Genomic DNA, 12,309 nt, shown 5'->3' on the forward strand with positions numbered 1-12,309 from the left:
CCCGTATGGTGGATGTAACAGGACAACGACCCTAAGCACACAGCCAAGACAGCGCAGGAGTGGCTTCAGGACACGTCCCTGAATGTCCTTGAGTGGCCCAGCCAGAGCCCGGACTTGAATCTAATCGAAAATCTCTGGAGAGAACTGAAAATAGATGTGCAGCGACGCTTCCCATCCAACCCCACAATATCGAAGAAGTCCTCTATCTCTATGTTCAAAATTGAGGTTAGCCAGAGGAGTATTCATTCTGTTGCAAAACGTTTCTTAAACGGAAGCCAACAGAACGAAACGGGGAGGAACCTAGCTGAATTTGTCCAGTAGAAACTCTCGTTTTAGTTGCTGGACTAATGGTTACACCAAAGATGTTTTAACTAACCCAAAATAGACCACAGTCTGTCGTTTCCAACGGGAACAGATGAGTCCTGGTGGGCAGAACAAGCAAGGAGGTGTGCAGATCTAAGCACAAGTTAGCGAGATCTTATTGGCGCGTTCTAGCAAATATTGGCATGTTTCGGTTTGGGAACCCCTACTCTGTGTAGTGCGCAAAACCTATATTCGCCTTTGCACTCCTAAACAACGCGAGTTTTGTTTTACTTTGGGAAAGGGTAAAGTCTACTAATCTTAGTCCACTCTGCTCATAACATATTATAATTTTAAGAACAGAAAACTCTATTGAGATCAAATGTTTAATCTATGAGAAAATGTGCAGAATTTCGGCCAAAATTGTTCTATCTCTGATAACACCCCTGCTTCCGCGCCCACCGTGTTTACTGTATGAAGTGCTGATACCACAGAGTTTCTAAACCCAGAGGCGCAACATCGCGAGACTTTTGGGAACGCTTGCGAAGCCGACCAAGCGGAGGGTTTGTGGAGAAGTAAATGAGAGAAGTAAAACATTCTTCCTTAGTTAATTTTCTCGAAAGCTAAAGGCTCAACTAGATTTGAGCCAATGCCTTAACTATCCGAACTTGTTATTACTCCAACTTCGTGAGACTGACAAACTGACACGTTTTAATATTTGTCAAAAACAACTATATCGAAGGTGTACCTTTGATTTGACGGTCTGCAGATGCGCAGTGTGGCGCGAGAGACCGATGACATGTTATACGCATGAGTTTTTTAAATGTATTTTTTATTCAAAATACAGGTCAACAATTTACATTCTGACATCATACAAAACAGAACGCAGGTATTAACAAGAAAATACTGAAACAAACAAAAAATACAAAAAAATAAACAATTATAGTGCAATTGTTATCACTCTGAAAAAATCTTATTGTAATGATTTAGGAAAATGTTATTCTTGTTATTGTTCACAAGAGTTAATGTTTTAATAAAATAGTTAAATTTAATAAAATAAAATGTTGGTATAGAATTTTTGAATTTTGTTTGTGTATGAAGTATTTGGCAACAAGAATAAAACAATTCACAATCATTTCAGTGGTCTTGTTATCATTGCAATAGTAAAATATTATATCTTTCATGTCAAAAACATAGGTAGTGTTCATAATGGTAAATAAGTATTTTGCAAGGTTTTCCCAAAATTCTGACACAAATTTACATTCAAAGAACAAGTGAGACAGATTCTCACCTTCTTTTTCACAGAAAACGCAGATATCATCAATTGCCACAAATTTGGATATCATAGAATTACATGGATATATCTTATGTAAAATTTTAAAGTGCACTTCCTTAACTTTGTTTGGTATACAATATTTGTAAGGCCTTAACCATGCATTTTTCCAGACAATATCAGGAATAAGCATGTTCCAGAAAAACTTTCCTCTCGGTGTAAGTTGGTTTTGTAAATGAAGAATTTGTCTTATATATTTATTACAACAAGATTTCTCAAGTAAGCCCACGCCTTCCAATCTGAGTTCTGGATAAACTTTGTGATCATTACCAAAGCTAAGATGAGTTTTCATTAGTGTAGGTAGACCACTGGGAAGGGTTTTGAACACAGAAATAAACTCTCAGAAAGGTATTGGAAACTCTTTCAATGTTATAAATTGTTCATATGTGAGAATATTACCCTTGTTGTCAAAAACATCAAGAACAAAGTCAATATTCCTCTCATGCCAGCTGGGGTAGAACAATGACTTATTCCTTACAGTTATGTCTGAATTATTGCACAAAAGAGCTTTATGTGGGGGAAAATCATGTTGGAAACATATTTTCCAGGCCATTAAAGCTTGTTGGTGAAACCTAGCCAATTTAGCAGGTAATCTTTCAGGAATATAATTACATTTCAGTAAAAAATTAAGACCTCCCAAAGTATTAAAAACATTATTTGGAATGAAATACCATACTGAATCAGTATTGATCAAACATCTTTTCAACCAGTTTATCTTGAGTGTTAATACGCATGCGTTTAGCTTGTCAACTTGGCCATGACATCGCCTACAAGTGTGACTTCTACTGTATAAGCAGTTTTAGCCTGTCTCCATACTGTACTGTCTTCGATGCAGCACGTTCTTATTATACCTCAGTGATACAGACAATACAAAAATGTTATTCAATATTTTTAAACAATCGTTGTGCTCAAGTTTTGGCGTTCTGCAGAGCCCATGAACTTTAACCTATGAGGCAGAGGTTCAAGCGCATGCGTACCACAAAGACCAAAGTCTAGCGCCATGGCGGATGAGATAGCAAAAGCTCAGGTTGCCCAGCCCGGCGGAGATACAATCTTCGGCAAAATCATTCGCAAGGAGATTCCTGCAAAAATATTATTTGAAGATGATCAGGTGTGAATTTATAATTTGTATTGATATGATAATTTTCATGCAAACACCATTAATCTGGTTAACCACACAGTATGGTACGGTTAAGCCACCTAGCTAGCTAGCTGAGTCTTTGGTTAGCTAACGTTAAACTGATAGCGACACACCAGTTGTCAATGAATCCGTTATTACCCAGGTATTTAGACAAATACAGTAGCAAGTGGGGTAGTTAGCTGGCTGTAAATAAACTGTCAAATCAGGGACGTCAAGCGTTCAGAAATGTATGTCATTGTTGTAAAAATGTGAGTGTACTGCGTTTATTATATACTAAAATACTTAATTACTTTAACATATTGAATTATTTTAAATTACGCAAATTTCCCTATTGTGGACAACGTGTTACTGCTAAATTACACAAGCTTGCATTTTCAACTCATTCTGTTACCTCAGATTGGAGATGCTAAAAAGTGTATAATCATCACGCTGACATTAAATCGATAACTTGAATCAGATTAATATATTTGGTGTTGGTACCATTGATTTTTTTTTTTTTGACGCCCCTGTCTGTCTGTCGCAGGACTTAAAGGTAGACTAAGCTATATGACGTAGATGCAGAAAGTGAAAAGTATAATGGGGCAATTTCCACAACAATTTACCTGCCATTTACACAAAACAAGCATCAATCACTTAGCCACGCTAGCTTCTCCCTCATGTGAGTGCTAACAAGTTAGCTAGCAAGCAAGGTAGGTAGCGCTACGCATGAACAACCAATCCAGTAGGGGTTGGAAGCTATGGTGCGCTTTGATTGGTTACTTGCGTCGCGTCACGATTAGAGATCGACCGATAATTATTTTTCAATGCAGATACTGATTATTGGAGGACTAAAAAAAGCCCGTGCAGATTTGTATATATTTTTGTAATAATGACAATTATAACAATACTGAATGAACACTTTTATTTTACATTAATATAATACATATATATAATACATAAATAAATAAAAATAATGAAACATGCTCAATTTGGTTTAAATAATGCAAAAACACAGTGTTGGAGAAGAAAGTAAAAGTGCAATATGTGCCATGTAAAAAAAAAAGCTAACGTTTAAGTTCCTTGCTCAGAACATGAGAACATAGGACAGCTGGTGGTTCAATATTCCCAGTAAAGAAGTTTTAAGGTTGTAGTTATTATAGGAATTATGACGCGTCTACTATTTCTCTCTGTACCATTTGTATTTCATATACCTGTGACTTTTGGATGTTCTAATAGGCACTTTATTATTGCCAGCCTAAACTCAGGAGTTGATAGGCTTGAAGTCATAAACAGCGCTGTGAATCAAGCATTGCTAAGAGCTGCTGGCAAATGCAGTAAAGTTTGAATGAATGCTTACGAGCAAGCTGCCACCTACCACCGCTCAGTCAGACTGCTCTATCAAATCATAGACTTATTTATAGTATAATAAACACAGAAATACGAGCCGTTGGTCGTTAATATGGTAAAATCTGGAAACTATAATTTCGAGAACTAAAAGTTTATTCTTTCAGTGAAATACGAAACCGTTCCGTATTTTATTGAATGGGCGGCAACCCTAAGTCTAAATGTTGCTGTTACATTGCACAAACTTCAATGTTATGTAATAATTGTGTAAAATTCTGGCAAATTAGTTCGCAACGAGCCAGGCGGCCCAAACTGTTGCATATACCCTGACTCTGCGTGCAATGAACGCAGAAGAAGTGACACAATTTCCCTAGTTAATATTGCCTGCTAACATGCATTTCTTTTAACTAAATATGCAAGTTTAAAAAATATATACTTCTGTGTATTGATTTTAAGAAAGGCATTGACGTTTATGGTTAGGTACATTTGTGCAACGATTGTGCTTTTTTTGCGATTGCGCTTTTGTTAAATCATCCCCCATTTGGCAAAGTAGGCTGTGTTTCGATGATAAATTAACAGGCACTGCATTGATTATATGCAACGCAGGACAAGCTAGTTAACCTAGTGATATCATCAACCATCAACTAGTGATTATGTTAAGATTGATTGTTTTTTATAAGGTAAGTTTAATGCTAGCTAGCAACTTATCTTGGCTCCTTGCTGCACTCGCGTAACAGGTGGCCATGCCGATTAATCGGTCGACCTCTAGTCACGATATTGCAGAGGATTTCAATAAAGTTCAGCTTTCCCCAACTTTAGTCCCGCCCTGTTCAGCTCCCTCGCCATGTTCTCAACGGTCCCCCTGCCCACTCTGCTTCTCTTGCTTTTCTTCCATTGAAAGTGAATGTCTGCCGATATGTAAATGGTGCATAAGATTGTTGTAGCGCGAGGCTTAGCTTCTCTGCTGTTTTGGTGCCCTGGCTACCGTGCTTTGAACAGCGTGAAGCAAACCTGTGAGAGCGAAGTCTTGCATCCCAGCTCATCTCAACATCTGGTGCTGCTCGTGGCAACTTATTTTACTGAGTCTACCTTTAACACCTTTGTCATTTTCAAACTCAAACAGCGCAGACAATTCGTGGCGCTGTCAGTATTTAAAAAATGGTCCACAAACTAATACACTGATTTGGTAGTCAAGCTATTGTAAGAGTGTTTCTTCTGTCCTTGCCCCAACCTGAGTTTGAACAACTTCCTCCCACGAAGCGTTGTTACCTATCGCTCCACAAAAGCCCCGGCCTTGCAGGGCAAGGGAAACAACTACTTCAAGGTCTCGGAGCGAGGGATTTCACCGATTGCCACTAGCACACACCGCTAACTAGCTAGCCATTTCACACCAGTTACACTCACCCCCTTTTTACCTCCTCCTCCTCAGCAATCCGGGACAACAGCATCAATGTAACAGTGTTGCTTCCGTCCCTCTCCTCGCCCTAACCTGGGCTCTAACCAGAGACCTGAACACATCAACAACTGCCTCCCACAAAGCATCTTTATAATAAAATAATCCATGACAACAGGAAGCAGCAACGGTATCATTTTCAACTTGTGTTTTAGTCATATAAATGCTACTTTTTACATCATTTTCCAAGAGGATTCTACTTAATCAGGTAAAAACTACTGAATGAGACCTAAAATGTGAAATCGTGATATTGAGTTTGTCTTGCCTAGAATAAGCTTCTGAGTTGCTGCAGTCAAAGTGCACCATGCCAAGAAAACATGTGATGCATAAACCATTTAAAATATATATATATATATTTGACCTTTATTTAACTAGGCAAGTCAGTTAAGAACAATTTCTTATTTTCAATGGCAGCCTAGGAACAGTGGGTTAACTGCCTTGTTCAGGGGCAGAACGACAGATGTTTACCATGTCAGCTCGGGGATTTGATCTTGCAACCTTTCGGTTACTATTCCAACGCTCTAACCACTAGGCTACCTGTCGCCCCAAACCATGAACAACAGCAGGGTGTCTTTTTCAATTTATTTTACCCCCTTTTTCTTCCCAATTTTGATCTTGTCTCATCGCTGTAACTCTCCAACGGGCTCGGGAAGTGGGATGAGACAAGATCAAAATTGGGAAGAAAAAGGGGGTAAAATACAAACATTTCATAAGTGTCAAAGGCTTTTATTGACAATTACATGAAGTTGATGCAAAGAGTCATTATTTGCAGTGTTGACCCTTTTTTTTCAAGACCTCTGCAATCCGCCCTGGCATGCTGTCAATTAACAGCTGGGCCACATCCTGACTGATGGCAGCACATTCTTGCATAATCAATACTTGGAGTTTGTCAGAATTTGTGGGGTTTTGTTTGTCCACCCGCCTCTTGAGGATTGACCACACGTTCTCAATGGGATTAAGGTCTGGGGAGTTTCCTAGCCATGGACCCAAAATATCGATGTTTTGTTCCCCGAGCCACTTAGTTATCACTTTTGCCTTATGGCAAGGTGCTCCATCATGCTGGAAGAGGCATTGTTCGTCACCAAACTGTTCCTGGATGGTTGAGAAAAGTTGCTCTCAGAGGATGTGTTGGTACTATTATTTATTCATGGCTGTGTTCTAAGGCAAAATTGTGAGTGAGCCCACTCCCTTGGCTGAGAAGCAACCTCACACATGAATGATCTCAGGATGCTTTACTGTTGGCATGACACAGGACCGATGGTAGCACTCACCTTGTCTTCTCCGGACAAGCTTTTTTCCAGATGCCCCAAATAATCGGAAAGGGGATTCATCAGAGAAAATTACTTTACCCCAGTCCTCAGCAGAATATCAGTCTGTCCCTGATGTTTTTCCTGGAGAGAAGTGGCTTCTTTGCTGCCCTTCTTGACACAAGGCCATCCTCCAAAAGTCTTTGCCTCACTGTGCGTGCAGATGCACTCACACCTGCCTGCTGCCATTCCTGAGCAAGCTCTGTACTGGTGGTGCCCCGATCCCGCAGCTGAATCAACTTTAGGAGACGGTCCTGGCGCTTGCTGGACTTTCTTGGGCGCCCTGAAGCCTTCTTCACAACAATTGAACCGCTCTCCTTGAAGTCCTTGATGATCCGATAAATGGTTGATTTAGGTGCAATCTTACTGGCAGCAATATCCTTGCCAGTGAAGCCCTTTTTGTGCAAAGCAATGATGACGGCACGTGTTTCCTTGCAGGTAACCATGGTTGACAGAGGAAGAACAATGATTCCAAGCACCACCCACCTTTTGAAGCTTCCAGTCTGTTATTCGAACTCAATCAGCATGACAGAGTGATCTCCAGCCTTGTCCTCGTCAACACTCACACCTGTGTTAACGAGAGAATCACTGACATGATGTCAGCTGGTCCTTTTGTGGCAGGGCGGGAATGGAGTGGAAATGTTTTGGGGGGATTCAGTTAATTTGCATGGCAAAGAGGGACTTTACAATTAATTACAATTCATCTGATCACTCTTCATAACATTCTGTAGTATATGCAAATTGCCATCATACAAACTGAGACAGCAGACTTTGTGAAAAATAATATTTGTGTCATTCTCAAAACTTTTGGCCACAACTGTAGAGCTGTTAACTAATATGTATTTTCTATTAACTTTTATTCTGTGTGTGTTTTCAGTGCATAGCCTTCCATGATGTTACTCCACAGGCCCCTACTCATTTTTTGGTTGTCCCAAGAAAACCAATTGTGCAACTGTCAAAAGCAGAGGACAGTGATGCGGCTGTAAGTATGACACCACCTCAACTCATTCATTCAGTTGCTTCGGTTCTGTAACCTAGACCAGTGACAAACCCCTGATCCTGGGAGAGCTACGCTTTTGTTCCATCCCAGCGCTAACACAGCTGGTTTAACTGGTCAATCTAAACATTGAACCCTTGATTAGTTTGTCTGTTGTGTTAGTGCTGGGCCGGAATAAAACCCTTTGCATTGTTGCTCTGTAGGGATGGATTGGTTGACAAATGTAGTAGACAATCAATGGCCCAGCAGATGGAACTCTTTACCTATTGGAAACCTGCCAGAAAATGTCCCTATGACTCAAGGATTTTGTTCTGTTATAGGGGTAGCCTATGGTTTTTATTCAGTTCATGTTTCAGATGTAAAGAACATTGGAGACCTATTAGAACATGAAGCCTAATCAATTCTACAATGTTTAATGCTTTATGAGTCATGAGCAGTTAAGGATTTTGGCATTTTTATAAAATGTTTAAAAAAATATTTTTTATATCCATAGTTGCTAATGGAAAGTTGTTTTAGTCTCTTTAAGCAGGTTGTTCAGTGATTTCTCAGAACATTTGGCCCGAATGGGATTCCAGCGCTTAGGATTTGCAATAAATATTCATAATTTTTGTTTTGTTTCATTAAAGTTTGTCTATCATGTGTTGCTGCCATGCTATGTTGTGTCTCTCTTGTCATGATGTGTGTTTTGTCCTATATATATATTTTTTTTTTTATCCCAGACCATGTCCCCACAGGAGGCCTTTTGCCTTTTGGTAGGCCTTCATTGTAAACAAGAATTTGTTCTGAACTGACTTTTCTAGTTAAATAAAGGTTAACCTGTCTAGGATGAGGGTGCCGCTAGCGGCACTCCCCCCCCCCACCCCCACTGAAAAGGCAGAGCCGCGAAATTCAAAAAAAATATTTTTTTTAAATATTTAACTTTCACACATTAAAGTCCAATACAGCTAATGAAAGACACAGATCTTGTGAATCCAGCCAACATGTCCGATTTTTAAAATGTTTTACAGGGAAGACACAATATGTAAAGATGTAAATCTATTAGCTAAAAACACATTAGCATAATCCACCATCTTTTATTTGTCCACCAACAACAGTAGCTATCACTAATTCGGCTAAACTAAGATATTTATAGCCCCTAACCAAGAAAAAAACTCATCAGATGACAGTCTGATAACATATTTATGGTATGGGATAGGTTTTGTTAGAAAAATGTGCATATTTCAGGTAGATGTCATAGGTTACAATTGCACCCACCGTCACAAATGGACTAGAATAACTACATAGAGCAACGTGTTTACCTACTTACTAATCATCAAACATTTCGTAAAAATACACAGCATACACGAATCGAAAGACACAGATCCTGTGAATACAGACAATATTTCAGATTTTCTAAGTGTCTTACAGCGAAAACACAATAAATCGTTATATTAGCATAGCACATGTGCAAACATTACCCCAGCATTAATTCTAGCCAAAGTGAGCGATAACGTAAACATCGCCAAAATATATTATTTTTTCACTAACCTTCTCAGAATTCTTCAGATGACACCCCTGTAACATCACATTACAACATACATATACAGTTTGTTCGAAAATGTGCATATTTAGCCACCAAAATCATGGTTAGACAATGTGAAATGTAGCCCAGCTGGTGAGAAAATGTCCGTGCGCCATATTAGACAGTGATCTACTCTTATACATAAATACTCATAAACGTGACTAAAAAATATAGGGTGGACAGGGATTGATAGACAATTTAATTCTTAATACAATCGCGGAATTACATTTTTTAAATTATCCTTACTTTTCAATACAGTTTGCGCCAAGCGAAGCTACGTCAAAAAACATGGCTTCCTAAGCCACTAACATTTTTCGACAGAAACACGATTTATCATAATAAAAATGTCCTACTTTGAGCTGTTCTTCCATCAGTATCTTGGGCAAAGGATCCTTTCTTGGGTCTAATCGTCTTTTGGTGGAAAGCTGTCCTCTTGCCATGTGGAAATGCCAACTGCGTTCGGGATGAACTGGAAGCGTGCCCAGCCATTCACAGCGTTTCAGAAATAAATGTCCCAAAATCGCACTAAACGGATATAAATTGCTATAAAACGCTTTAAATTAACTACCTTATGATGTTTTTAACTCCTATAACGAGTAGAAACATGACCAGAGTAATATTACTCCCTCCACTAATGCTTGGAACAGGTGCGGGTCGGTGTCCTCCAGGCGCATGACGCAGCTCCAAAAGAGTGACTAGCCTCAGGGTTTTTTAATTTGTAGTGCCTGTGAACGCGCAATCGACCCCATTCAAATCGTCATCACGTAAAGGCATCCAGGGGAAGACGTAAGCAGTGTCCGTATACTCATAGCAATAACTGTGGCCTTTTAACTGACTCCAGATCAGGGGCCAACATTTCTGAAATCTGACTCCATGTCAGGGAAATTGCTGTAGAATGGGTTCTGTTTCACTTAGAGACAAAATTTCAACTCCTATAGAAACTATAGACTGTTTTCTATCCAATAATAATAATAATATGCATATTGTACGATCAAGAATTTTGTGGGAAGCCGTTTCAAAAATTACACGATTAGCATAAATAGTGACAACAGCGCCCCCAGCCTCAACAGGTTAAATGAATAAAAAATAAAGTACATTTTTCTTTCTTTGTGATGTCATAGCTCCTGGGCCACATGATGATAGTGGCCAAGAAGTGTGCCGAGCAGATTGGCCTGCCCAAGGGCTACAGGCTGATCTTGAACGACGGGCCCGACGGTGGCCAGTCCGTCTACCACATCCACATCCACGTGATGGGCGGACGCCAGTTGGGCTGGCCCCCCGGCTAACTGTCCACACAGACCGTCTACCGTCCTGACCGCCATCCGTCATCTCTTTATCCCCAGATAGTCCAATGCTGTCCCGATGCAACTTATTTCACTGTCAGTATGTCACGTAGACCTACTACTTATTTCACTGTCAGTCTGTCATGTAGACCTAATGTGATGATATATCATTGGTAAATAAATGCACTTCACAAGCGCCACAGTGTGATTGACATTTCTTCTCCTTTAATCTCTCAGAGACAGGAAATGTTTGGTTTATTCTGGTCTTGTATGAATGTCCATTTATTCATGATGGAATGGGAATTTAAATGCATTCTACTATAACCTGCATGAATTTAACTGGAGTAACAAGCATGGCTGCCTACTTTGCCGTTTGTACTTGTGTTGTGTGCACGCTCCTGCCTACAGTTGCCGTGGGGGGAATAATTATCGCTGCACTTGAAGTTGCCAATCGATGAGTTTATTTAGCTTTTTTAATTATATGCTTTCTCTGTTTCCATTGTTCCCTTTGTGAAAGTTTTGACTCTTATCAGCACGTGCACACACACAAAAATGAACAATATGCATGAGTAATCCCCCTCTTGTGCAAATTTGAGCTGCTTAGCCCCGATGTATGAATCACTAGTCAGCTTCGCCGCGCACCTTGTCAGTTATAACACACTGCCGCTAAAAATGTCAATGTAATGTCAATGTAATTTACATGCAAATACAAGCCCCAAGTTAAAAAGGATGCCAGTCAAAGAGCTTTTCTATAAGGTTCACATATGCCAGTTTTTAGACTTTCAAATCACAAAAAAACAATTTGAGTAAGAACTAATTAAAAGTTCTCTGGAATTAAACATTTTGAATTCTACTCTGTCAATCTGCCAAATGGACCACAAATCCTGTGAGTGAGCTGTTGTTGGAGCTAAAAATAGCCGTTTGTAGTGTGCCTAAAGGCCACAAGGGGGCGGTGCGAGTGGAAGCAATTGGCATGCTCCTCAGTTGCACGGCTGGAGAACAAAGGGTGGTGTGAAGCAGAAATCTGATGTGGGTGTTTCAAATCAAGTGCCTCAGAAGGCCCTCATCTTGTCAGGCTATTAATATGCTAATTTAAAAGAAGTTTGCCTTTCTGCTTTTTGAAAACTGATTTGCTTTGCCGATAATGCGTATTATGTACTCTTCATCTGGGGAACTGTACATGAGCGGGTCTTTGTGTGACAGTTTAGTTTGATTCAGTCATTTCATACTAATGTGGTTTAGATCAGTGTTTCCCAACCCTGGTCCTCGAGTACCCCCCAACAGTACACATTTGTACTGTAAACCTGAACAAGCACACCTGATTCAACTTGTCAACTAATCATCAAGGCCTCAATGAGCTGTGTTTGTCCAAGGCTACAACAGAAAAACGTGTACCGTTGGGGGGTGCTCGAGGACCAGGGTTGGGGAAACCCTGGTTTAGATGATAAAATGGGGGTGGAAATACCCACATTTTAAAAGCTTACCAAACTTCCTTCATCCAACTTCACCTCCTCCTACCTACAGTACCAACCTTAGATTCTAATCTGTCCATCACATTTCAACTACATATGAACTCCCCCCCCCCCCCCCGCCCCCGAACTCTGACCAGGG

The 12,309-nt window shown here is 39.9% G+C and overlaps 1 protein-coding gene across 2 annotated transcripts; it reads left to right on the forward strand.

Annotated features, from left to right (window-relative positions):
- The first annotated feature begins 2,596 nt into the window (after nt 1-2,596).
- Nucleotides 2,597-10,895, forward strand: hint1 (histidine triad nucleotide binding protein 1). Of its 2 annotated transcripts, none has more exons than XM_055875544.1 (3): nt 2,597-2,744; nt 7,735-7,839; nt 10,537-10,895. In XM_055875544.1, exons 1-3 carry the CDS (start codon nt 2,634-2,636, stop codon nt 10,699-10,701), a joined length of 381 nt encoding a protein of 126 aa, XP_055731519.1. In that variant the 5' UTR covers nt 2,597-2,633; the 3' UTR covers nt 10,702-10,895. The 2 variants fall into 2 exon arrangements, with proteins under 2 accessions (XP_055731519.1, XP_055731520.1); XM_055875545.1 differs by lacking the exon at nt 2,597-2,744 and adding an exon at nt 5,504-5,758.
- The last annotated feature ends 1,414 nt before the right edge of the window (nt 10,896-12,309 follow it).

The sequence above is a fragment of the Salvelinus fontinalis genome, chromosome 21 (genome assembly GCF_029448725.1).
Source record: "Salvelinus fontinalis isolate EN_2023a chromosome 21, ASM2944872v1, whole genome shotgun sequence".
In the NCBI taxonomy this organism is placed as follows: Eukaryota; Metazoa; Chordata; class Actinopteri; order Salmoniformes; family Salmonidae; genus Salvelinus; species Salvelinus fontinalis.

Excerpts from the sequence above, each read along its gene's own strand:
- hint1 (XM_055875544.1), top strand. The coding sequence starts at position 2,634 with ATGGCGGATGAGATAGCAAAAGCTCAGGTTGCCCAGCCCGGCGGAGAT. Across the intron at positions 2,745-7,734 it reads TATTATTTGAAGATGATCAG|TGCATAGCCTTCCATGATGT; the intron begins GTGTGAATTTAT and ends GTGTGTTTTCAG. Across the intron at positions 7,840-10,536 it reads CAGAGGACAGTGATGCGGCT|CTCCTGGGCCACATGATGAT; the intron begins GTAAGTATGACA and ends GTGATGTCATAG.